General features: G+C 42.6%; 1 protein-coding gene and 1 long non-coding RNA gene across 2 annotated transcripts; one reads left to right on the top strand and one right to left on the bottom strand.

Annotated features, from left to right (window-relative positions):
* Positions 1 to 660: 660 nt before the first annotated feature.
* On the bottom strand, positions 661 to 11,433 carry BCL10 (BCL10 immune signaling adaptor). Its single transcript, XM_007978101.3, has 3 exons — positions 11,218 to 11,433; positions 5,504 to 5,792; positions 661 to 2,850 (listed from the first exon to the last, which is right to left on the bottom strand). Exons 1-3 carry the CDS (start codon positions 11,272 to 11,274, stop codon positions 2,495 to 2,497), a joined length of 702 nt encoding a protein of 233 aa, XP_007976292.1. The 5' UTR covers positions 11,275 to 11,433; the 3' UTR covers positions 661 to 2,494.
* A 185-nt stretch (positions 11,434 to 11,618) lies between these two features.
* Positions 11,619 to 13,596, top strand: LOC140709220 (uncharacterized). The gene is made up of 3 exons (XR_012089616.1): positions 11,619 to 11,711; positions 12,221 to 12,358; positions 12,569 to 13,596. It is a non-coding gene; the product is annotated as an uncharacterized lncRNA (long non-coding RNA).
* The last annotated feature ends 14,097 nt before the right edge of the window (positions 13,597 to 27,693 follow it).

Below are 27,693 nucleotides of genomic sequence, written 5' to 3'. Positions count from 1 at the left end.
GATCGGTGGCTCATGCCTGTAATCCCAGCACTTTGGGAGGCCGAGGTGGGTGGATCATGACATCAGGAGATCGAGACCATCCTGGCTAACACAGTGAAACCCTGTCTCCACTAAAAATACAAAAAATTAGCCAGGCGTGGTGGCGGGCGCCTGTAATCCCAGCTACTTGGGAGGCTGAGGCAGGAGAATGGCATGAACCTGGGAGATGGAGCTTGCAGTGAGCCGAGATCACGCCACTGTACTCCAGCCTGGGTGACAGAGTGAGACTCCATCTCAAAAACAAACAAAAACAAACAAACAAACAAAAGACTGACTCATCAATTATAGCAAATGTGCCACATCAGTGCAAGATAATATGGGAAACTGAGGGAGAAAGGGGTATTTGGAAACACTCTGTATTTTCTGCTTTTTTATAAACCTACAACTGCTCCAAAAATAAAGTATTAATAATATATACATATACATAAAAATTAACATTTTTGTATTATGATAAATATGGTATCCCTGAAAAGTAACTTTTTCACTGCTGCATTAATGAACTTAGTTAACAAATTGCATCCCGTCAGTTATCCTAAATTACACACTTTTGGCAATGGCTAGTTTTCAGGGCTAAAAGGAAAAAAAAAGATTTTGTAGAAGTCAAAAACCCACAAACCTAGCTTTATGCCAACCTTAATTTTATTGTCTATGTAGTTAGAAAACAGTCTGAAAGAAAACTCGGTGTTAAAACTGATCTATATATAGGTGTTATTGTATATCTAAATTATAATCTTTGATTCAATTTTTAAAAAGGTGTCCAGGAATTGAATTTTAAAGTCTGCTTTTGCTTTTTAAATCACCTTCCTTAAATGTAACCTATTTTCTTTCTAACACCACTATTTTTGCTATGCATTGGAGGTGAAACATTTCTCTATAATCCTTAGAAAAGGCTTACACTAAAAAAAACCAATCTTCAAAAAATTTTAAAGCTAATATGCCAATCTTCTTCATGATGGATAAATTCATCAGTCCATCCAGAAATACAACTCGATCTCACAATCTTAAGTAATGTTTTCTATAAATATTGGCACATATTAAAAAAACTTTTAGATACTTCCTATTGAAAATTTGTAACTCCAAAATAGCACTACTTTAAAAAAATTTTATTGTTAATAGGAAAATTTCAATTTCTACATTTTTGCAATTAATAATGGAAATATATAGGAGACAGATGTCAGGAAACAGATAAATTGTAATTTAAATAAAAACAGTGAGAGCATAAGATTTATAAATGTGTAAAATTAGTCAAATTTTGTTATACAACGAAAAGACAAACTGGCTAATGGCCCACTTATTCAAATAGCATTAAAAACAGAATTGTCACACACACCAAAAATAATTTATTCTAGTTATTTCAACTGTACATTGGTCCTCATTAAGAGAATGAAAAGTACAGAGAAAATATTTTTTTAAAAATCTCATCAGGCTAGGCAAGGTGGCTCATGTCTGTAATCCCAGGACTTTGGGAAGCCAAGCTGGGTAGATTTCTTGAGCCCAGGAGTTCAAGACCAGCCTGGACAACACGGCAAAACCCCGTCTCTATAAAAAAGTACAAAAATTAGTGAGGCATGGTGGCACGCACTTGTAGTCCCAGCTATATTACTTGAGAGGCTGAGGAGGGAGGATCACGTGAGCATGGGAGGCAGAAGTTGAAGTGGAGCCCAGGTTGAGCCACTGCACTCCAGCCTGGGCGATAGGGCAAGACTCTCTCTCAAAAAAAAAAAAAAGAGAAAAAAATACCTCATCAAATTACATGTAATAACTGAGGTTTAGGCCAAGATATTTGTCTTTAAGAATGAAAATGATTAAGCCAAGAATGTGAAAATCCTAACAAAGTAGTATAATTAGTAAGGTTAATTAGAAATGAATGTTGGCAAACTGAGATCTGAGATGGCTCATACTCCATCAAGTGTTCCTCCAGTATCAAAAAAAGGCTGTTTAAGTGCCTATAAGACAATGGAGTAGAAAAGAGATTTTTTATTTTTATTTTTCTATATTGGCAGTTTTCCCATCAGTGATTGGTTTTATTACTGAACAGGAACAGCTTAATGCTGAAAATTTGCTGCTGAATGACTGGCGAAGACTATTAGACTGAAAATTTCTAGCACAAATGCACTGAGGAAAAAACGTTCTTCCCAGTAAGAGTCTATTCTCAAATAGAGATATATTTCCTATTAAAATCAGTCTTAAAATAGAAAATATTTTAAAAAATAGTGAAAGACCTTAAAAAGGAAAAAAAGAAATTACTAAAAAGTACATGATCAACATGATTTACAGTTAGCTATCTGAAAAGTATGCTTTTTTAATTCTAAAAATCCTATTTACAAAGTATGCTTACATCACATTTTAAAAGACATGTATCAAATGTAAACAAATCATTACAGCCATTTTATAAAAAGATTCATATTTTTAAAACATTTTTTGTCATCATTAAAAATTAAAAGGCAATAAAGTGTCATTGTCGTGAAACAGTACGTGATCTTAAGGGAAGAAACATCTCACTAGAGTTTCCACAAGTTCCTTCTTCTTCTAACTGCAGGTCTGGCGGCAAAGGAGGAGCCCCTGGGTCCCCAGGTCTGGGAAGTGTAGTTGAAGAGAAGATGGTATTTTCAGTTCTGCCTACTTCTAGAACAGGCAAATTCAGAGAAGAATTAGTGGAAAAAAAGGGCGTCGTGCTGGATTCTCCTTCTGGATGGTACATGACAGTGGATGCCCTCAGTTTTTCAGAGAAATTACTCTCACTTGAATTTGATCTGGAGAGGTTGTTCGTGGCTCCATCTGGAAAAGGTTCACAGCTGCTACATTTTAGTCCTACAATAAAATTATTCATATGTAAATGAAAAAGTAACTAAAAAAAATGGAGTCACTGTCCATCTTGTGACTTGTTAAAGATTACAAGCTAGTTACCCCACAATCAAAATTTAAATAGCAATTTATAATTTCTGTCATAATCTATTTCAAATCTAATTTGCTTTTCTCAACAACCATGAAGTATACTATTATTTGCATTTTCTAGATAAGAAAATAGTCTCATGGAAGTTAAACGACATGTTATAATTCTTATTTAAGGTACAGTGTACATATAAACTTAACCATCTAAAATTTTTTATAAAGTAAGAAATAGCTTTCACAATAAATATTCTTTAGTATTCTGGTACAAAAAATATTAGCCAATAAAAACAAAATGTAAACAGGGCAGATGCTAAAATTCTATCTGTTGATCAATGGCAATGGCTAATTCTTGAATAATAGGATATTAGAACTAAAAGGAATTTCAGAGGTCACCTAGGATAGTCTCTTATTATTAAAGATGAGAAAGGAGGGCGGAGCATGGTGGCTTACACCTGTAATCCCAGCACTTTGGGAGGCCGAGGTGGGCAGAACATGAGGTCAGGAGTTCGAGATCAGCCTGGCTGACATGGTGAAACCCCGTCTCTACTAAAAATACAAAAATTAGCCAGGTGTGGTGGCAGGTGCCTGTAATCCCAGCTACTCTGGAGGCTGAAACAGGAGAATCACTTGAACCTGGGAGGTGGAGGTTGCAGTGAGCCGAGATCGTGCCATTGCACTCCAGCCTGGGCAACAAGAGCAAGATGGTCTTAAAAAAAAGAAAAAAAAAAAGAAAAAAAAAAAGGCACAGGACAGTTAAGTCATGCCCAACATTCCAGGACTACTTTGTGGGAAATTGAGAACTACAATTCAATAGATAATGTCCTGTTTCTCAACCTCATAGTTTACTCAAATGACAGTGGTTGTTCCCAACAGCTATGGTATGAATGTATCTGCCAGAATTTCACATGTTGGAAACTTGGTTGCCACTGCAGCAGTGTTAGGAGCTGAGGCCTTTGGGAGGCAACAGGGTCATGAGGGCTCTGCCCTGGACTAATGCCATTATCATGAGAATGGGTTACTTATTTTGGGAGTTCGACTCCTTTTTCTTCCCTTTCACATGCTTGCCCTCCCTCACTCTTCCATCATCTGCCCTTCCACTACGGATGACCCTTGCCAGACGCTGGCACCATGGACTTGGACTTAACCAGCCTCTAGAACTGTAAGAAATGAATACATTTCTTTTCTTTATAAGTTACCCAGTCTCAGGTATTGCTACAGCAGAAAACAACTTAGATACCATCAAAGAATTTTATCACATCCAAAGGGTATAGTTAACCATTATCCACAGGATTGAAAGAATAAACACAAATACAATTTACCCTTCTGTTAGGCTTAGTAAATATTCAACCTACAGGCACAGAAACCCTGAGTTGACAATTTTTAGGTAAAGCCTGCATAGTCTATAAAGGACACTTACATGTCACTTCTTCCACTAGTTTTCCAACCTTACAATACAGTCAGCAAGTCTATTCCATGCTATAGAAACTACTTTCTTAGATATGGCTCAAAAGGGAAAACTTGTAATGTGTCCCAGCAAGGGGACACTTATGGACTATGAGTTCCTTAAGGGCAGAGCCCTAAATTATTCTTTTCTGTATCCCTAATGCCTAGAACAGCTGTAGAACGTCACATGCACATTTATGTGCTCCGGAGAGAGAGAGAGAGAAACAGCGAAGAACAGAGAAAGGAAGGGGTTGGGGATTTAAATTGTGTAGGCAATTCCACACAATATTCCAATCAATGAGTGTATATTCTGGAGTGAGAGTGAAATGGGACAGGTGAACTTGCTATTCTCTTAATGTTTCCATGCTTTCACATCTTGCCAGACTAGTTTCAAGTCACGAATATTTTATGCAACGTGATTCCTATAAACAAGTGCCAATTACTTCATCTTGTGATCAACTGGTGATCACAAGAAAAACTAGCAGAGTTGGACTTTTAAAATACTTTGCCTAAATACTGTTTTTTATGTGTGATGTACAGTATTTTCAGAGGTTACTCTTGAATAATTTTATATTCTGCTGACTTTAGAAACAAATCCGTATGTATACAGGGATTTCATAATAGTTACGTTTTCCATAAATGGCATTAAATGCATACAAATACAGTATATTGACAGATATTCCACTTTTTCAATGTAATAAGGTCATATAAGGTAAAATAAATGCAAATTGAATATAATTTTGAAGTTTAAACTTTTTGAAAGCAAAATGATCATTTCTGGTTTTTTTTGTTTTGCTTTTTTGAGACAGGGTCTTGCTCTGTTGCCCAGACTGGAGTGCAGTAGCACAATCATGGCTCACTATAGCCTCAATGTCCCAGACTCAAGTGATCCTCCCACCTCAGCCTCCTGAGTAGCTGGAAACACAGGTATGCACCACCATGTCTGGAAAATTCTTTTTATTTTTTGTCGAGACAAGGTCTCGCTATGTTGCCCAGGCTGGTCTCAAACTCCCGACCTCAAGCAATCCTCCCGCCTTGGCCTCCTAAAATGTAGGCATCTGGCCTGCTCTGCATTTTTAAAAAGCATTATTACATTTAAATTAACTCTTAGATAAGTAAGATATCTTACCTTTAAGATGTTCTAGTTTTATATTTCTAAGTTTCAGCACTTCATCTGTAATCTTCTGTATCAGGAAGTTCTGTGTTTTTTCTCGCCGAATAGATTCAACAAGGGTGTCTAGACCTTTTGGGTTTTCCTGTAAGTAGTCTAACAATTTTCCAGCCCTTTTTCTACTTGACGTTCGACAAGAAATTTCTTCAGTGTCTTCTCTACTGAGTATTTTTTTTGCACGTAGATGATCAAAATGTCTCTCAGCTATGATTTTCTCACACAGGTATACACGTAAATTTTCTAAGGCCTAAAAGACATAAAATATGGTTCAATGTTATTTTATAACATCTAAGAAAAACACATAGGTGACTATTAGTTGGCAATCTTAACTGGTGTGAGATAATGTTCTAAAGTCAGGCGGCTCAGGCCTTCTAAAATGCATGCTAATTAAGATGAAGGTCCAAGTAGACACAAGTAGGTCCTAGACATTCCTCACTGCTTTGATCTCACCTTCAAACCCAAAAACCAAGACCAGGCTGTTGTGAGGAGGGACCGGCTGAATCTAGAGGGCCTGGGTCCTGGAAACAGGGAGGTCTGTTGAGGGCCATCTTCGGGAGTAAAGATGAGGGCAAAGACTACTGTACATTTTAAATATCAGTTAGCAACGAGTCCAGAATTAGGACCAATAATTTAGTGAGAGGTCTCACAGTCTGTAACTTTCTCATGTTTGTTATTAATTACTCCATTTCCTTAGAGTAAAACTATTAAAAACAAAAAACAAAACCCTAAACTGAAAGAGCCCATATGTAACTGTCTTTGGGGTCCGCTGGAAAGACTACACTCTAACTCAGTGAACCGGTCTTGGTGGAAGGGAGATGGAAAGATGTGTCGGGAATAGTGTTTGAAAAATGAAAGAGATCAAGAAAAAGGACACCACAAAAAAGCAAACCTAGACTTGAGCAGTGCCTGAGAGCTTAATTAGCAGAAAACCCATGTTGATCTCAATAAATGGCATTAATAATTTGATATCGGTGACTGTATTTTAGCTCCTCTATTGACTAGATACACGATCTTGGGCAGGTAATTAACTCCTCTGTGCTTGTTTCCTCAGCTGACTGTTACATGAGGAACAAAGATAGGCAAAGTGCTTAGAAAAGTGCTTGGTACATAGTAAGTGATCAATATATGTTAGTAATGATGACAAAGGTAATGGAAGGCCAAGAACCCTAGTATATGATGTCAGGAAAGTAGGCTAGGTGAAGGGTTTCTGTGGTTCTTGGTCTACTGAAGTTCCACATTTACTTGTTTGTTCACATGACAAACATTTTACATATCTTAATTCCTAACATGCCGAATGCTGAGCACTGAGTATACAAAGACGAACAAGATTTGAATCCTACATGCAAATGGCTCATGGTCTAGGTGGGAAAACGATAAATATCACAGGCAATAATTATAAAACAATGTGACAGGGCCCAGAAAAAAAAGATTGTAGGTGAAATACTGGAAAAGCACAGAGTAAGCAAATAACTACATCCAGGACCTGGTCCTTATCATATCTGGCATGGATTATTAACAATAGAAACCTAGCTGCACTTACTACCTCCTTCCCCGTCCTCAACATTTCTCCTTCAAGAGAAAATGGAAATCTGGAGTATTATATGAATTTTACTAAATTTGTTTTAAGGATCTCACTCTGTCGCCTAGGCTGGAGAACAGTGGCTTGATCATAGCTCACTGCAGCCTGGAATCCCTAGACTCAAGTGATCCCCATCTCAGCCTCTTGAGTAGCTAGGACTACAGGTGTGAGCTACCATGCCCAGCTAATTTTTATTTTTATTTTTTTGTAGAGGAGGGATCTTTGCTACATTACCTAGGCTGGTCTTGAACTCCTGGCCTTAAGTGATCCTCCCACCTTATCTTCCTGAGTTGTTGGGATTACAGGGGTGGGCTACTGTGCCCAGCAAATTCTAATATTGAAATGTTGTTAATTTAAAAACAATTTAAAAAACAATGTTCTGCCCTGTCTTAAAGGATAAAGTTCCTTTACGTGGCAGAATAGTAGGGAAGTTAAGAGCATGGCTCTAAAGTTGGACCAACCTCAGTTCAAATCTTGAATCTAGTACTCACCCTTGTGAGAGCTGGCAAAAGTTACTTCACCACTCCAAGGTTCAGGTATGTTATTGGTAAAATAAGGATTAAAAACTTAACTCACAGGACATCAAGGAGGACTAAATGCAAATACTATATATGAAGGTCATGCATAGTCTCTGTACACAGTAAGTAATAATAACTAATTAGAGAAGACAAGGTTCATTGATAATATGGCTCCTGCCTACCTCTCCAACTTAATCTATCACTACCTTTGTCCTGAAAATTTATGCTCTACCTAAAACTATCTGTCTCTCTACATTTTCTTATGTATTTTTTGTCTTCTTTTCTTTTATCAGACCCTAAAGCCCCTATTCGTCCTTTAAGATTTAGGTCAGTGGTCATCTTCTTTGGAAAGGTTTACCTAACTCCCCAGAATGAGTTAGGCACCCCCTCCTCTGTCCTTGTAGCACCTTGTGTATACATTTCACCTTTCTATACACCAGGACTCCACTTCTTTCACCTTATCTCAAAATTCATTTCCAGATACTTCCATCCTGCCCGAGTATTCTTCTTGAAGTCACCAATGACCCCCTTATTGACAAATCTTTTCCATCTTCATTTTATTTTTCAGCTGCATAAACACAGTTGATTACTCCCTCCCTGAAACAATAAAATTGTTACATGAATACCACACTGTCCTGGTTTTCTTCCCATCTCTGTGGACACAAGTTTTCAATCACTTTCTCTTTTTCTTTTTTGCTACCCTACTTTCAAGCTAACAATTCACTTTTTAAAACTCTTTTCTTTAAAGGTTTTTAAACCATTTTTCTCTTCTAGCTCTCAGCTTTCTAGGTAAAATCATTCCATCCCACACTTACATTTCTAGCTCAGATCTCTCTTCTGATCTTTAACTTTGCAGATGTAATTGCTGATAGGACACTTCCATGTACTAATCTAATTATATCCTCTTCCTCAACTCCCACGTTCAATCCATCACCAGGTCCTATTCTTTCCAGTTCAGAAATTGCATCTGGAATTCTCCTGCTCCATCCATCTCCACTACCTTCACCCTGATCCAAATCACCAACATCTTTCATCTCTATAGATTCCAAAAGCCTGCTCGCTGGCTTCCCTGTTCTTATTCTTGTTCTCCTCAGTCCATGAAACAGGCAGAGGGATCTTTAAACAACATAATTCTTCAACATGTCTCTACATTACTTGGGGGGGGGGGGGGGGGGACACCAAATACTTTATTTACTAAAAGGCTCTTCATGAAAATGGCTCTAGCCCACCTTCCTAAATTCACTTCAGATTACCCTCTGCCTTCCTCCAATTTCCCCAAGTCACCAAGGTCTTATATGTCTTAGGTCCTTGACAAATTCTATTCTGCCTAGAATGCTCTTCCCTCAGTTCTGTCAGATCTTTCAGGAATAAGTTTAAATGTAACCTCTCCTGACCATCCCAAGTCGATTTCCCCTACTATTGTCTTACCACTGTTTGATTCTTTCATAGTAATTGCCATAATGAAAACAAATATATTTATTTGTTTTAAACTCTAACATCTCTGTTTGAAGCAGACAGCTACGAGGTATGTTTTAGCCAACACTGTATATTCTGCACTTACCAGAGCACCAAGCGGTTAATGTTTCAGATGAATGTAAAACTCGCTGCACTTATTTTGTGATTTAAAACGATTCCCCTCAAGAAACTGAGCTCTTTTCAAGTTAGGATTGTGTCTTCATTTTCAATTTTTGAACTGTTAGAACCAACCACAGTATCAGCTTCACAGTAGCATGTAATCCATATTTATTAAACTGAACTAAATCCAACCAACACAATGAGACAAATAACTAGATAGAACGGGGAGACACTAAACAAGTGGGAGGTCCCAAGGCGAAGGGTGGTAGCACACCATTCATCAGGAAAGGCAATGCAGCAGCAATAGCAAGCAACTTTGGGAAAAGGATAATAAAAAACTCAATTTTTTGACAAGGTGAGCAATCTGTAGGATGTAAAAGTAGATTTCCGGTAGACATTTGGAAATAAGGACCTAGAGTGGAGAGAGAGAGAAGTCCAAATATGTGGATAATTTTAAAACTAAGATCAGAAGACATTTTGAAAATATCATGAAAAAAATCTCAAAGAAAAAAGCATGCACGTAGTTTTTTTTATAGACCTTTTGAAACCCATCCATGGTTTCCCTCAAGGTTACGCATTTCTGATATAGGCGTAAAATGAAATCCTGAAGATAGATAACATCAATGAACTGACAGAGAAAAACAAAGACCTGGAAGCCCCTCTTCACATCTGTACTTATATACAGATCTTATTTCCTTCCACTTGTAATTTCTCAGTTCCTGTTTTATTAGCTGTAAAATGGGAATGGCAATTATCTTCTTTAGAGGCTGTTGTGAAGGTTAAGTGGGAACATTGTAAACTGTGTGACACAGCATCTGGAACATGGGAGGACTAGCTCTTGGAAGTTCAAGGTTCTACTGGCACTCACCATGAATAAGACAACATTTATTCTACAGTAGTTATTTATGTTCCATTCTTATCTCTACTAGAATGTAAAGTAGGCAACTGATGTTCATTTTTCTGTATCCTTTCAGACCCAAGGCCAGTGCTTTCCATATAGTAAGTGCTCCATAAATCTCTGTTGAATGAGGAAACTAAGCACAACTCCCAGTCACATCCAGTTTCCTTCTGCTGGTGAGTCACACCAATTGTGAGTACAGTGTAATAAAGCTTACAGGGAAGAGGAAGGGATTTGAAGTGGATGAACATTTAAAAAGTTGCCATCCTGTCCAGTTCACCAAAATGACTTTGTGAAAGTACTGCTGTGTTCAGTAAGAACACGTTTCATGTTGAGTTTCTGTTTTTAATTTGAATTCATATAAAGTATTTTAGTGATACTCATACACATCTCATCTGGTAAAACAAGTAAACGCAAAGGAAAAAGAATGTCCTATCTCAACAAAGCCATTCGTTACAAATAAATATGAAGGTTTATGTAGTTCTGCACCATCCGAGAAGAGCATAATTTAGCTACTGAATATTTTCGACGTTTACCTGTACATTAATTCTCAGCTACGTGTATTCACTCCCCCAACCCCAATTTAAATATGTGGGCGTCTGCTTACTAGGGGAATTCCAGGTTGTGCTTTCAGCTGTTGAGCTTCCTCAAGCCCCCTATGCAAAAGAGCTTCACATTTTTGGTCCACTGCTTGGGATCCTTCACCTGGTACAGCCTTCGCTCCAGGCTGAGAGAGCAGCCTAGGCAGCCTGACTCAAGGATGAATCTGAGCCACCGGTCCATGACGAAGCAGCTCCAAGAACACAGTGTAGGGAAAAGCATGAGGGGATGGGTGAGGAGTGGGCAAGAATCAAAACTCCACTGGGCAACAAAGCCGAAGCTCTGCGTTTAGCGACGTAAAACCTGGATTGACAGGTCACTGGAGGACCACTGCCACCAAGGTCCCTCGGATACAGGGCTCGCCACAGTCTTCCTGTGCTAGGACTTTCCGCTCCTCGGACCTGGAGGATCCTCTTTGTCCTCGGACTCCAGGCTTCCGCTTCCCTCGCCCGCTGGGCTGCAGCCCGCACCCGCCCGCCCTGGGCACAGTTGAGTTACTCACGTCCTTCTTCACTTCAGTGAGGTCCTCCTCGGTGAGGGACGGCGCGGTGGGCTCCATGGTGGAGGCGGGAGATGGCGCTTCTTCCGGGTCCGGGAGCTCGAGCTGCGCCGCCCCGCCCTGGCTGGGGGCTTCGGTCTCCCGGTAATGGGGGAGAAGAGGAGGCAGAGCGGGTCGGGAGAAAGACGGCCGCCCCTTCAGGAACAGAGGGACTCGGGGGTCAAACCGTAGCGCTTCCGGCCCCGCCTCTGGAGTCGACGGCGCCGCAAACCTACGCGTCGCGACGCGGAGCTCGGAGGAGCGTTCCTTCCCTCTCTTAGAGGCTCAGGCGCAGGGACCGCCCCGCGGCGCGTCCCTTGGCAGAGCCCGCCCTGTCTCTGCGGCAGCCTATTGGCGCCAGCCCGCGGGCCGATCCTGTTCCCGCCCCCGATCGGAGCCTTTCGGGTGGCTCCACCCACAATGGGCGTTTCCTCAAGCCACGCCTGCGCAGGTCGTCGGTAAGTGGCCCAGGTTAGCTTCCTCATAAGGCATCGTTTCCGTGGGTGGGGTCCGCGAGTGCCCAGGCAGCTGGCACTTTCAGCCTTTGCTGCCTGCTCACTTCGGGGGAGTCTGGTCTGGGCTTGTCAGTACCTTCGGGTTCCTCCCCTTTTCCCAGACCCTGCCCTACAATTTCCTGTTGCTATGTTTGCCGGTTACTGTTTCGGTCACACACGAACGCACTCATATACACATACACATGCATACACACAAACAGCCTAACTACTAAAGAAATTTTTGAAAGAAAAAAAGAAAGCCCTACAATCCCACCACTTTAACACCTAGTTTAATGTTTGCATACTTTTTGGTCACTGTTCATTGTAAACATAATTTTTCCTCATTAGTTAATCTGTGTAATGGAGATAGATATGCTTACATTTTAGGGCTGCTGGGATCATATATAAAGTTCTTAAAGGTAGTTGGCACACAGTATGCACTCAACTGATTATTTATTTATTTATGGAGACAGGATCTCACTCTTGCCCAGCCTGGAGTGTAGTAGTGCGATCTCGGCTCACTGCAGCCTCCACTTCCACGGCTCAAGCGATCCTTCCACCTCAGCCACCAAGTAGCAGGGACTCCAGGCGTGCACCACCAACCAGCCCAGGTAATTTTTTTGTATTTTTTATAGAGATGGAGTTTCGCCATGTTGCCCAGGCTGGTCTCAAACTCCTGGGCTTAAGCCATCCACCCGCCTTGGCTTCCCAAAGTGCAGGGACTATAGGCATGAGCCACCCAGCTCATCCTACTCAAACATTTATTGAGTCCTCACTAATATGTTCTAGGCAACTTATACTATGAGTCCTCCATTTTATAGGGGGAGACTGATGAAGACACGACTATCCCCAGACCATATTCTAACTACTATGGTGCTGTGTAAAAAGCAACCTGAGAAGTGTGGATGACAAGCTACAGGTAGGGCCCTGGGCCCAAGACGGTCGCTTGGACAACATGCTAAATAAACTATAAATAAACTCGATGGTATTTGAAGCTACAAAAGTAGATAAAAATGACAGGAGGACCAAGGACAAACTTGGGAAAGCCAATGTTTAAGGAAAGGGAAAGCAAACACACACACACACACACACACACACACACACACACACACAAACAATGCAACCAGAGCCACAAACACTGGAATCACAGCACAGGGATTCTGATGTTTACATTATGTCCTGTTTCCATGTTGACACATTATACAAGGACAGTATTTTTTCTGATTGCTTAATTGTTCATCATCTTCCATCTGATTTGCTTAACCATTCATCCTTTCATTTAACAAATGTTTTTTGAATGTCCACTATGTGCCAGACACTGTTCTAGGTGCTAGGAAAACAGCTGTGAACAAAACCAATAAAAATCCCTTTCCTCATGGAATTTATATTCTAGCGTATGTGTGTTTGGGGCAGAAGAGGTAGTCACTTGAAAAATTTTATCTAAGTTTATTTATTTATTTATTTATTTGGAGACAGAATCTCACTCTGTCACGCAGGCTGGAGTGCAGTGGCACGATCTTGGCTCACTGCAACCTCTGCCTCCCAGGTTCAAGTGATTCTCCTGCCTCAGCCTCCCCAGTAGCTGGGATTACAGGCATGTGCCACCACGCCCGGCTATATCTAAGTTATTTTAAAAAATTAATTAATTTATTTTTTTGAGACGGAGCCTCACTCTGTTGCCCAGGCTGGAGTGCAGTGGCACCATCTCGGCTTACTGCAACCTCTGCCTTCCGGGTTCAAGCAATTCTCCTGCTTCAGCCTCTTGAGTAGCTGGGACTACAGGCGCATGCCACCACATCCGGCTAATTTTTGTACTTTTAGTAGAGATGAGGTTTCATCACATTGGCCAAGTTTGTTTTAAACTCCTGACCTCAGGTGATCTGCCCACCTCAGCCTCCCAAAGTGCTGGGATTACAGGCGTGATCCCCCATGCTTGCCTATATCTAAGTTATTTAATTTATTAGAAGATGATAAATGCTAAGAGGAAAAAATAAAACAGGGAAGCAGGATGAGACTGTATGGATTGGTTAAAATTTAAACTAGAGTGGTCATGACCTCACTGCTCACTTTGGGAGAGTCTGCTCTCGGCTTGTCAATACCAAGATAAGGGATTTCATTTATGCTTAAAGGAAGTGAGGGAGTAAGCTGTGTGGATATAAGGAGAGGGCATTGTGAGTACAGCCGGCAACCAACAAAAATGCTCAGTGTAACTGGAAGGAGATGAGCTCCTTGTGTGCTGAGTCATGAGTGTGCTGAGTCAGACGGGAAGCCACTGGAAGGTTCTGAGCAGAGTGACATGATCTGATTTGTGATTTGGAAGGAAGCACTTTTACTTTTGTGCTAAGGGGAAAGAAGATGGAAGAGGGAAAACCATTTAGGGAGTTATTGCTTTATCCAGGCCCCAGAGGTTGTGGTTCAGACCAGGGTGGAGCAGTGAGCGTGGTGGGAGCATTTTGAAATGAAGCAAGGAAGCAGTTTGATTTCATTTTGAAAGGATCACCCTGGCTGCTAAGTGGAGAGTAGATGGCAGGGGCAAGGGCAGAACCAGAGACTGGGTGGAGGCTACCACAATGTCAGGTTCATGACTGCACCAAATGTCATGCTTGGGGTCGGGTTCCAGCCCATGCTGAGGTCTAAGGGGAGTGGGTGGATGAGCAGAAAGAACACTCAGGGGACCATAGGCAAGTGAAAGACGATTTTACTCAGCAGCAGCTCTCGTCAACAGCTTTCTTACACTAGCTCTCTACACTGTCCACCTTGTCTCAGCTGCTTAGTCTGGTGGCTCCCCTACACAGCTGCGTGGCTGACTCTCCCTTGCCTTCAGGGTCAGCAGCTTAACTCTTTCTCCCTCTGGGCACAAGCAAGCCGAGCTGTGTCCTGGCTCCCCACTGTCAGTCTCCAAGATGGACAGCTCTGGCTCTCTCTCTCTCTCTGGGTGCCAGTACGTCTGCAAAGTGTCAATGGGCAATTATACCTTTTACAGACAATAGTGGCTTAGAGCCAAGGGATGGCCTTCCCGTGTAATGACTGCATAGCTGTGATAACAAGTGGAGTTATACGCCTGCGCTCTAAACTCGCTGAGTCCCTGTGGATGTTTACCTTGGCCTGTCCTTGACCAAACCACAGCCATGTTCCTTACACACAGCCATCCAGGCACAGCTTAGGGTGTTGTGACCGGGGTCGGGGCAGTGGTGAGCACTCCCCACTGACACCTTAAATCGTTCCCAAGTGTTCATTGTTATTAAAAAATTGTCATAGAATTTACATATTTTCATCAGTTTTCCTTTCAAATTATCATTGCCTTTGCATAAATTCCCAGAACCAGGAGTACAAAACCCAAGGAAATGAATATTTTATGGCTTTTCATATATATTTTTGCAGGTGCTCTCCAAAAGGATTGTATTGGTCTATCTGTGTGTGGGAATGAACTGTTTTTACCACAGTCAGATCAGTTCTGCTGATGGAGAGGATTCACTCATCAAAGCAAGTGAATTGAATGCTGCCAATTTAATGCACTTATTTTGAGGTTGCTACTGCACTGTTGTTCTTTTTTAAAGGAAACATTTTAAGCCCACCAAACTATAAAGAATATTACAAACACCCTATGCTCACTGCCAAGATTGAACAGATATTGATATATTGCCACATTTGCTTGTTATGGCTTTTGATTATCAAATGTTAGTGGCAGACATCTTTGATTCTCGAACATTCTTCCATGCCCTTACTATACATCTGAGTCTTTCTCTTTCCTTGACCATCATTTCATTTCTGACACCTCCAACCCTTTTCTATTCTCAGTATTCATTCCCTTATTTATTTAGTCAACTAAAAAGTTAAGTGTCTGCTCTGTGTAAGAATTGGGAGTTACAGAATAAGGATCAGGGATTGGGTGGGACTGAATGAGGATAACAGGAGTTTTTATAGCTGAAAGAGTAATATTTTACTTTTCAGACTATGTGTCAATGTTCCCAAGATGGATTGCCTAGCTTAAAAAGCCACATCTGAATACCACGTGCTTAATCAGAGCTCGTTTGTGGCAGGCTTTGCAACTCCCCATCCTTCTTGCTTTCTAATGCATCACAATTCTTTCATTAGTAAACTAATTTTCCTCTTTCTGCTAAATCACAGGGTCTGTCTAACAATGAAGTTTGGGCATAGTTTCAAGAAAACAGCCCTGCCCATCCACTACCTTGCAATAATCCTACTTCTTCCTCATCCCTTAACACAGCCTCCATACCACCTCAACTTCTAGGTACTCCATCTGCCTCCTACTGTGAAATAGAAGGCACCTGAGAAGTGTGCTATGAGGGATACGGTTTAGGTGCTACAAGCATAAGGCTGCATAACATCGTGGTACAGAGGAGTTATCATTAAGAATGAGGATGTCTGATACCTGACAGACAGTGTATTAGTTTCCTAGGGCCATCATACCAAATTACCAAAAAACAAGGTGGCTTAACAGATATTTATTCTCTCACAGTTCTGGAGGCTGGAAGTCTAAAATTGGCAGTGCCATGCTCTCTCTGAAGCCACGAGGGAGGATTCTTTCCTTGCCTCTTCCTCACTTCTGGTGGCTTCTGGAAATCCTTGGCATTCCTCAGCTTGTGGTGGCATCACTCCCACCCCAGCCTCCATCTTCCCATGACCTTCCTCTCTGTGTCTCCTCCTGTGTTTCTGTGTCCACGTTTCCTTCTTTTTAAAACACCAGTCACTGGATTTAGGGCCCACCCTAATTCAGTATGACCTTACCTTAACTTTATTACATCTGTAAAAACACATTTTTTTATTCTTTTGAGACGGTCTTTCTCTGTCACCCAGACTGGAGTACAATGGCACAGTCATGGCTCATGGCAGCCTCAAATTTCTGGGCTTAAGCAGTCCTACTCCTTAGCCTCCCAAGTAGCTGAGAATACAGACATGTGCCACCATGCTCAGCAATTTTTTTTTAATTTTTGCTTTTGTAGAGACAAGTGTCTTGTTATGTTGGCCAGGCTGGTTTCCAATTCCTAGGCTCAAATGATCCTCCTGCCTCAGCCTCCCAAATTGCTGGGATTATAGGCATAAGCCACCATGCCAGCCAAAGACTCTATTTTGAAATAAGTTCACATTCCAGGTTCCAGTAGATGTGAATTTTGGGGAGATGCTATTCAAGTCATACAGCTGAATTCTACATTTGCCGATTATTAGCTGTAGGATCTTGGATCAATTAGTAAGTATGCAATAAAGATAGTGATAATAAGAATTCAGAGGTAGGGAAGAGGAAACCATTCTGACCAATAAAACAACATGAAAGAGGAGTTCACCCAGTATTTAAGCTGGGTGGGAGGATTTTAACACGTGGAGCTTTAACTGCTTGTTGATTATTTATTCCATACTTCCTGTCAGATGTCAGATGCTGTATTGAGCAACAAATTCTATTCCAGGTGGTTGTGGAATTGTAAATTATGGATTATCCATTTTCTGTAAATGGTTGGAAGAAAAAAGTGGCCAATTCCGAGACAGACACTCTTAGGTTTTATGGCAAGATACTATGTGGTGAAATTCAGATGTTCAGCACAGGGACTTTGTGAAGACTCCTGGGGGTCCTGTCTCTAGGAATGGCTCTCAGCTTAGGAAGGAAAGACCAGGAAAGTGTAGGGTGGTGGGCGTGGACCTGAGAAAATGCTCTGACAATATTTGCTAGTGTACCCCAACACTAGGACATTGCTGGGGCTGATGAGGGAACCAGAGATAAGTGATCATTCCCTTTGCCTTCCCCCTAGAAGACTAGTTTGAAGAGTGCAGGCAGGCACCTGCTATGAATCCTGAATGTTTGGAGGTTGTATACCAATATACCAGCAGGGGGATATTGGAGGAGGGGCTAGATCTCCCAGTCTTACAACTCCCTGGGAAGAAATAATCACTAGCAGTTTATTTCACATTCACTCTGAGCCAAGCACTTTACATCTGTGGTGGGAATTTAATGCCTATAACAGTCCTTACAGGTAGGCTTTATTATCCTCACTTTAGAGATGAGAAATCTGAAGCTTAGAAACAAGATTTGCCCAAGTTCATTCTCCCACCAAGTAGCAGAACTGGGATTCCAGTTCAGCCTTGATAATAAGGCCAGTGTTCTTAATTATTAGCTGTAGACTGAGCTAAGTGCTTCAGGACATAATGATTCAGAAGAAGCTAGGATGCTTGAGCATTCTCTGAATCATTATATCCTGAGCCTCACAAATGGGTGTATCTGCTCCAGCTTAGGATTCATGAAGGGCAATGTGCAACAATGAGAGTAGCTGAAGACCGGCAATGTTAACTAATGCAAGTCTCAGAAAGAGGAAGATGATATTTGCAAACTCCAGGTGGGGTTTGATGGCAAGCATAATTCCAGAAAATAACTTTTTTTTTTTGAGACAGGGTCTTGCTCTGTTGCCCAGGCTGGAGTGCAGTGTTGCAATCTTAGTGATGGCATGGGTGGCCCGTCTGGAGTGACTGCTGTCATGACACTGGCTGCAGTGGCTGGGGTGGGGAGGGGCGTGGCCAGGGCTGCGAGCTTGACAGAGCTGGGAGGAGCCGGGAACTGTGGAAGCCCCGCCCACTTCTGAGCTGGCAGGGTGGGAACCTTTTGCTCCCCCAGTGCAGCTTCAGCTGCCCAGGCACAGCTCCAAACCTGGACATCCCTGTGCTCTTGGGGGCCAGAATCAGGCAGGTCCCCTGCCCTCCCAGGCACAGCTGCAGCCATCCAGCCACGGCTGTGGACCCGGGCATCTCTTGGGGGATGACTTCTGACCCTGCCCCTGCAGGCTCAGAAGTGCCTGCTCCTGCTGCCTGGCTTTTCCCCAACTCCCGGTGCCCACTCTGATTTTAGAGCAAAGTTGAGGTCAAGCCCAGGCCCTGTTGCAACCCAGCTGCGTGTACGCATGCTCAGAGCAGCACTGAGATGCCAGCCCCCTGCCGCCTTGGCTCCCCTCCAGGCTTTGGGCACTGATGAGCATAGGAGGGAGACTGAGGGAGCACTGAGGGTGGCTCAGCGTGGGCCTGCAGGCACCCCTCAGCACAAATAGCTTGGGCAGTGGCAGGAGGCAAACAGGCTCCTCGGCAGAAAGGGGCAGGTCCCTGGTGAAGCCTCACCTTCAAGCCAGGGATGGGCTAAAGCCTGGTGGTGGGGCTGATGGGCCAGAATGGGAACTTATGGTGCTATTTTCAGGCCTGCCCATGGCCACCCATGAACCAATCAGTATGTACTTCCTCCCCTCTGAAGCCCATAAAAATCCCTAGATTCAGCCAGACTCCGATGACCAGATGACCTACCTTTGGAGAGGAGCTACGTGCTCCAGGATTTCCTCTCTGCTGAGAGCTGGGCATAAGTTGGGACTACCAGCTGCAGAGAGGAGCTGCCCACTCTAGGGTCTCCTCTGCTGAGAGCTGAACACTGTTGGGACAACCTGCCTGTGGAGAGGAGCTACCCACTGTGGTTTCCTCTAAGCTGTTCTGTCACTCAGTAAAGCTCCTCTTTGACTTGCTCACCCTCCACTTGTCTGTGTACCTCATTCTTCCTAGACACAGGACAAGAACTTGGGACGTGCTAAATGCCTGGGCTAAAAAAGCTGTAACACAAATGGGTCTGAAATACGCCCCTTGCTCAACATGTTGTGGGCAACAAGAAGGAGAGAAGAGCTGCAGCCCTTCTGGGAGCCCAGACCTAGGAGCTCCCCAAGCCAGGGCTGTGACACCCTCTCTGGGACTCTGTGGTTCCTGGCATCTCCAGGCTTCCGGGTGCCACTGCATTCCTCAGTGCCAGCCATGGAAGCTGCCTGCAGTACACCTGGTCCCATCACAGCCTCACAGGGAGCTGGCACCTGTGCTGGTGCTTGGAGCTGCCTGCCCCACCGCAGCCAGTGTGCCTGGCTGTGCTCAGTGGCTGGGCCCCATACTTGCTCACTCACACACCCCTCGCTGCTCTGTGCCTGCCTGGCTGCCCCTTGGCAGGCATGAGATTCAGGCCAGTAGTGCAAGCTGTGCACAGCCTGCCAGGCTGATTGGGTGGGACAAGCCCAGCAGGCCCGAGTAAAAACTCAGACAAAAGCCCCACCGGCCACACAGGTTTCTGGCTGGTGAAGTGACACCCACCCCATGACATCAGCTCACTGCAGCTTCAACCTCCTGGGCTCAAGTGATCCTCCTGCCTCAGCCTCCCAAGGTGCTGGGACTACAGGCATGCACCACCATGCCCAGCTAATTTTTGTATTTTTTGTAGAGATGGGGTTTCACCATATTGCCCAGGCTAGTCTTGAACTCTTGGGCTCAAGTGATCCATCTGCCTTGGTCCCTCAAAGTGCTGGGATTACAGGCATGAGCCACTGTGCCCAGCCTCAGAAAAGAATATTAAAGGAGCAGCTCTTAAAAGCCTAGAGTGGGAGCGTCTAGGCTTTCAGGAGCTACTTACTCCTTTAATATTCTTTGCGGGTGACATCCCTCAAAATCAGTCATTTCCCTTCCCATTCCCATGACTGGAGTCAGTGGTCCTCAGTCTAGGCTATTTAATAGAATCACTTGGGAATGGACATCCAAGTCCCACCTAGAGCAATTAAAACAATTCTTTGGAAAAATCCAAAGTGAATGGGAGGAGTACTGAGCTGTTACTTCCACCATCGTCTCTATTGCTTTCCAGAGTCCATCGCTCTCACTAGGGAGAAGCCATGATTTTAGTGTATGTGCTAGAGAATTTCCTCTATTTAAAGGAGGTATTTACTGCCAAGGGGACACTGTATATAGAAAGACCAAGAATGGAATATGAATATGAATAAGAAAAGGTGCCTCCACTCTCAAAGATCACAGAAGCAAACAGAGCTGTGTCTTGGAAATATGAAGGAAAGGCCTATATTCCAGACTAGCCCCAAGAGTGTGGGGTCAGAGAAAATTTCTTCAAGCAGTTCTGAAGGCTGGAAGTCCAAGATCAAAGCACCAGCATTTGGTGTCTGGTGAGGGCTGTGCTCTGCTTCCAAGATGATGCCTTATTGCCAGCATTCTTCAGAGAGGAGAAATGCTAAGTTTTCATATGGTGGAAGGTAGAAGAGCAAGAGAAATGAATTCCTTACATGAAGGCATTCTATAAAAGCACCAATTCTATTGCTAAGTGAGGAGCCGTCATGGCCTAATCACCTTTTAAAAGCCCCACCTCTTAATACTGTCATATTGGCAACACCCAAATTTTGAAGGCTACCTATTCAAACCATAACGCTTGTTTTATATATATTTAAATTGTTCTTTAATACAATACTTTACCTAACAAAAATTCTGTGGAAGCCAAAGCAGTGGTAGTTATTATCTTTGTGGTAACAGTTTTATTGAGATATAATATACATACCATACAATTTAAGTATATGTTTATACATATACAATTTAAAGTATACAATTCAGTGGTTTTAAGTATATTCACAGTTCTACAACCATCACCACAATCAATTTCAGAATATTTAATCACTCCAAAAGGATAGTTGTATCTGTAGCCACCCCTAATCCTCTCATCTTTCTTAGCCCTAGACAACCATTAGTCTACTTTTTATTGCTATAGATTTGCCATACTGAACATTTAATATAAATGGAATGATACAATATGTGGCCTTTTGTGTCTGGCTTCTTTCACTTAACAATGTTTTCAAGGTTCATCCATGCTATAGCACAAATCAGTACTTCATTTCTTTTTATGACTGAATAATATTCCATTGTATAAATATGTCACATTTTATTTATGCAATCATCATTTGAGAGACATTTGGATTATTTCCACATATTTTGGCCGTTATGAATAATGCTATTCGTATGGCTATATGGCTGTTATGAATAATATTATAAAAATTCATTTGCAAATTGGGACATCTAAGCCCTCCCCCAGTATTCACCAGCTGGTATATAGGGATGTGGCCTTCAGACATTTGAACTTGGGTTTTCATTTTTCTTGGGTATATATCTAGGAGTAAAATGGCTGGGTTGCGTGGTAACGATATTTAATTTCTTGAGGAGCAGTGGTAGTTTTAAAACTTCCCAGTTGATTCTAATGCAGAGCCAGGGCTGAAAAGCAATGATCCCGATGAATGATGAAACTTAAAAGGGCACACTCTGACAGCTTCAGGGAGACATTTACAGGGTCTTTCATAAGCCTTGGGGGTCCATGTGGAACAATGAGATTGATTCGCAACTGGCTTTCCTGCCATACCCAAGACACAGTGATTGCCATCCGCATGCAGGGAAATGTATCTTAATGCTCTGCTCTCAACTCTATTCGATTCAACATTTATAATAGTGACTTGTGGGATGAATATCTGGAACAGGGGTTTTCAAATGTTTTTCTAACTATGCAACCCTTTCTTCCAATAAAATTCTCTGTGGAAACTAAACTCAAGGCCCTGTCTACTGGGTCGGTAGAAGTTTTCTCTCTTGCCCACCTACCCTGCCCCAGTACTTCTGAGCAACTTCCTCAAAGCACCAAGGGCTTTATAGAGCATTGTTTGAAAGCCACTTATCCAGAAAGCATTTTTATTAATTTGTGGATAACCCCAAACTGAAAATATAAAATGATTTTTAAAAATTAATTTGATTTTAGGTTCCAAGATACATGTGCCAAATGTGTAGGTTTGTTACATAGGTAAACATGTGCCATGGTGGTTTGCTGCACCTGTTGACCTATCACCTAGGTTATAAAAAAATTTTAATGTCAGAGTCAACATAAGGTTAACAAAACCAAACCAAACCTAAACTTCTCTAGAGTGAGCTGCATTGGGAAGTAATGTTTCTTTCCTGCAAGGTATTCAAGCAAGTATAACCCAAACTATATATATATGTGTGTGGGTATGTGTGTGTGTATGTGTATATATATGTGCGTGCGTGTGTGTGTGTGTGTGTTTTGGTGAGGGAGTCATAGAAAGTAATTAAAAAATGAGAAGTTGGCTGGGCATAGTGGCTCATGCCTGTAATCCCAGTGCTTTGGGAGGCCAAGGCAGGAGAATCACTTGAGGCCAGGAGTTTGAGACCAGCCTTGGCAACATAATGAGACCCTGTCTGCACCTGTAGTCCTAGCTACTTGGGAGGCTGAAGCGGGAAGTTTCCTTGAGCCTAGGAGTTAAAGGCTACCGTGATTATGATTGTGCCACTGCACTCCCACCTGGGCTACAGGGTAAGACTCTGTCTCTTAAAAAACTCCCCCAAAACCAGAAGGTGATGTGATTGGCCTAGTGATTTTTATTTTTCTTTGAGACAAGGTCTCACTCCGTCACCCAGGCTAGAGTGCAGTGGCGTGAATAAGGCTCACTGCAGCCTCAATCTCCTGGGCTCCAGCGATTCTCCTGCCTCAGCCTCCCATGTAGCTGGGACCACAGGTGCACACCACCATGCCCAGGTAATTTTTAAATTTTTTTAGAGATGGTGGTCTCACTTTGTTGCCTTGGCTGGTCTTGAACTCCTGGGCTCAAGCAATCCTTCTGCCTTGGCCTTCCAAAGTGCTGGGATTATATGCATGAGCCATGGTGCTTGGCTTGGCGTAGTGATTTTGAGTGTGCCCAACTCTAAGCCACTGTATTCACACTGCTAGAGCCACTTGTATCTTGGGCATCTCTGCTAGATGAGGAAGAGCTTGGCCTGAAGGGTCAGAGTTGTTATTTTTCTCCTTTATTCTTCCTCTAATTTCCTAATCTGATTTTACTGGGGTTTTGACTTGGAAAGGGCTGGCTATGACAACAGGGCATATGCAATCTATTATTTTTAGTGTTTCATATTTAATCTATTATTATTCAACTAGGGTGTAACTCCAGTGAGGCCAGTATTTTATTTACTTTTTCAATGCCCCTCCTAGAACAGAGCCTGACATATGCTAGGTGTTCTGTAAACACATGTTGAATGAGTGACTGAATCAGAGGTCATTCTTTTTTTTTTTTTTTTTTTTTTTTGAGCTGGAGTTTTGCTCTTTTCACCTAGGCTGGAGTGCAATGGTGTGATCTTGGCTCACTGCAACATCTGTCTCATGGGTTCAAGCGATCCTCCTGCTTCAGCCTCCGAAATAGCTGGGATTACAGGCACCCATCATCATGCCCGGCTAATTTTTTTGTATTTTTGGTAGAGACAGGGTTTTGCCACGTCAGCCAGACTGGTCTCAAACTCCTGACTTCAGGTGATCCGCCCCTCTTGGCCTCCCAAAGTCCTGGGATTATAGGCGTGAGCCACCGCACCTGGCCTCAATTGGAGGTCATTCTTAACCCCTTTTATGTCAGCATACTTTTTTCATTACTTTTGTGGTTCCTCTCAACAACCATTCTTACTTCTGGGATACACCAGGAAACAGCCAAAGGAAAATTCAGTGTTCTGTAGTTCCTCCTGGCCTTGGTTCTAACCTGCCTGCACCAACCCATTCCTTGCCCCATCCTCCATCCTGACCTCCGTCTTTATCGTTTCTGACTCACGCCTCATTCACTGGTTTTCAGACTTACTTTACTTGGGCTTGAGTCACTCCTTGTAGTCCTGTTACTCACTGTTCGGGTTCAGGCAAGTTACCTGAATGCTCCATGCCCTGGGTTCCTCATCCACCTAGGAAAAAGCTTAAATAGGAGAAGAGGGGTAAAGGTGGAGTATTGGGAAACACTGACATTTAAAGAAAAAGAAATAGCAACATCTTATCTCATTGATTCACGTAAAGGTTAGAGAGTGCTTAGTTTCTGCATATACCATGCAGGCAGGAGATGTGAGTAATGATCACAATTTCACTATTCTTGAGACTTAGTATCATTATTAATTCATCCTTCAGATCTGAAACTTGTCAGCACCATCTTCTTGATGATAACCTTGATTTATTTCAGCTACACTGCAGTTTCTTCCTTCAACCATGCTTCCTTGAGGAAACTCAGCCCCAGACTGCCTCCCTGGGTGAGTTTCCTCTGGGCAATGCCTGTATGCTGCTGACCTACCTTCAGAGCAGAAACATAACTCGCTATTGCTAAGTGAGTTGATTCTGTGTTTCTGATTGGGCAGTCGTGTACCTAGTTTGCTTTCACCCATATCAAGATGCTAAATTTAGGGATTAATCTGCAGCTCCTCAACTTCCAGGTAGTGAGCTTGCTTCCTGTGCTTTAAACTGCTTGGTGACACCTCTAAAGCCCCCAAACCAACCACTCGTGATTATCTGGATTGCTGTTAAAATTAGTTTACCTCTGTCAATGACCTGCAGTTCCTTAGAATCTTTGCTGTTGATTTCAACTACGGGTAGTTCCTAAAGCAATGAAAAGCATGTCAACCCTCTTTAATAGGAGTAGCATTTTGCTCTAGTTTCATGAGAAAAATGGATTCCATTGTGCTTTTTCTAGGTATGCTTCTTTCAGCAGATGAGCGTGTGTCTCTCAGTGTCTATATTATCAGGGGCTCTTTGGAAAGCATATTGCTAATTTAGGATGTCCACTTCAGGAAAAAGCTAGTGCCAGGATTTGATTTGTATTTTAGGGGACAATCAATCCACCAGGCAGCACTATGGGGAGTGAAATGGATGATAGCAAGACTGGGGCTCCAGAAAGGACTGCAACTTGAAGGCTAAGGCGGTCATCCAGGCAGAACTCAGGACCCGAACTCAATGCAGTGGCAGGAGTGAGAGAGCCCGGAGAGGTGGATTTGAGGGAATCCATAGAACTTGCCAGAGCCAGCCGGGAAGCAACACCCCAGCTCTGTTTTCTATAAGAGATCTAGTCACATTGGCATTTTGTGATGCTTAGGAAGTCACAGACTGTTTGGGGATATTTTTGCAGAAAATCTCATGTCACCCCACAGCTTTCTGTCATCTCCAGTCTCTGAATCATGCTTTCCTGCCTTCAAAGCTCAAGACCTTCCTTGCTACACCACAGGGCAGTTTGGTCTCCACCTTCTAACATACGCTATTGTTTCCTTAGGGTTATGGTTTATGATGTCTTCTTATGCTACAGTGTAAGCTCCAGAAGGGAAGAGGTCTTTGTTTTATTTTCTAATATACTGAAGATGTTTACAACAGTGCTTGGCTTATAGTAGGTACTAATAAATATTTATTGCAATGGAGTGAACAAAGAAAAGATTGTTCAATATGTTGCATGCTGCAGAAAATTCAAGTAGGAAGATAACTGAGAGCAGACCCCTGGTATTAGGATAGGGAATTGCTGGTGACTTTAGAGAGAGTAATTTCAGTAGAGTGTGTTGTGGAAGCCAAAATGAAATGTTAGTATTGTTATTTTAAATTCACTTTTTGGAAAAGATGATGAGGCATATGGTTTTGGAAGGTAAGGAAATGAGGCCACAAGGTTAGACTCATCTTCTGTATAATGTTTTGTCCATTTATTTTGTTGGCTGATGGAGGTTGAAATATACTGGCCTTTATTTGGTGAGATGATGGCTCCAGTGAAAATGTGCCTGGCAATAATCATCTAGATTCTCAAAAGGTATCCCATTTTGCATAAGAGAAATGGAGACAAAGTGCAAATGAGCAGGAAGGAAATTTCCAGTTTCATTGGATAAATAAATCACAGAATATTTTGTTAATATATGTAGATGTAGCATTTTGGGGTCAGGTTTCTTCTAGAAATATTTTAGTGCTTGCTGACATGAAACTGCTCTTTCATCTTTGCTCCACACCCCCTCAGGGCTGTGTTATTTGTCAGGTGTTGTTTGGCATCAGGTTCCCACTCCTTGGAAAGCACTTCTTCTAGGTGAATTTATGAACAGTGCCAGAGCTGATCTACATCTCAACTGGTTATTGTTTTTCTTTGTTGTTCTCAGAGGCATGGACAGAGGATTCTTTGGAGTCATCCTGACTGAAACAGCAGATTGAGAATTAATTCACTTGTGGCTGGGCGGGGCGGCTCACACCTGTAATCCCAACACTTTGGGAGGTCGAGGCGGGTGGATGGATCGCTTGAGGCCAGGAGTTCGAGACCAGCCTGGCCAACATGGTGAAACTCTGTCTCAACAAAAAAAATACAAAAAAATTAGCCAGGTGTTGTGGTGTGCACCTGTAGTCCCAGCTACTCAGGAGGCTGAGGCACGAGACTCACTTGAACCTAGGATGCAAAGATTGCAGTGAGTGGAGAGTGCACCACTGCATTCCAGCCTGGGCAACAGAGCGAGACTCTGTCTCAAAAAACAAAACAAAACAAAACAAAAAAGAGAATTAATTCACTTGTGACTGGGTGTCCTGACCTTACCATCTATACCTACAAAATTTTAAATTTCCTTTTAAATATAAAATTGTGGTAGCCAGTACTTCCTTCCCTTGGTCTGGTGATTGGAAACTGTCCTCTGGCCTATCCAAGGGTCCCCAGGGCCATCTTATGTGAAAGCAAGATGAGTCCTTTGTGTTCTGCTGCCCCAGTCTCCTTGTTGCTCAGGCACATTGCTGTTGGTGACACTTGAGAGGTCACCCCCCTGCTAAGCACAGCTGTCTCCTTGGGCACTGCTACTGCTCCCACCACTTTGGCCTGAGGGAAGGGGACATTGTTCTCTTCTTTGCTATTCAGGCTCCAGAATGGGCAGACCTTTCCGCTAGGTTGTCATAACACAGAATACACCCTGCTGTAACCTTTAGCAAGTATTTACTCCATGTAAAAGTAATAGAAAGTTCAACAATGAGAAGAAGTTAATTAATAGAGGATGTGGCTATCCTTAGTGCTTATGGGCTTAGAACAATCATATCTTAGGTTGGATTTCCCAGAAGCTGTCTTTGAGGAAAGGAGTTGACAGCAAGTAGTTCATTTGATGGATGGATGATCCCAGGAAGCATTGGCAGGGTAATGGAGGCCTTCAGGGAAGGAAAGGAAATCTAGAAAGGGGACATCAATCAGAAGATTACCACTGTGGGCAACTGGGGCTCAATCCCACTGGGAACCTGTGAGAAAGAGTATAGAGCTTCCCTGACCTGTAATATGGTGGCCACTACCCACTTGTGACTCCTGAGCATTTGAAATGT

The sequence above is a fragment of the Chlorocebus sabaeus genome, chromosome 20 (assembly GCF_047675955.1).
Source record: "Chlorocebus sabaeus isolate Y175 chromosome 20, mChlSab1.0.hap1, whole genome shotgun sequence".
NCBI lineage: Eukaryota > Metazoa > Chordata > Mammalia > Primates > Cercopithecidae > Chlorocebus > Chlorocebus sabaeus.
The sequence above is the reverse complement of the archived record's forward strand: the minus strand, read 5'-3'. Positions and strand labels throughout refer to the sequence as shown.

Coding starts and splice junctions, on each gene's coding strand:
- BCL10 (XM_007978101.3), bottom strand. CDS start 11,274: ATGGAGCCCACCGCGCCGTCCCTCACCGAGGAGGACCTCACTGAAGTG. Junction 5,793..11,217: donor TCACTGAAGTGAAGAAGGAC/GTGAGTAACTCA, acceptor TATGTCTTTTAG/GCCTTAGAAAATTTACGTGT. Junction 2,851..5,503: donor AAAACTAGAACATCTTAAAG/GTAAGATATCTT, acceptor ATTTTATTGTAG/GACTAAAATGTAGCAGCTGT.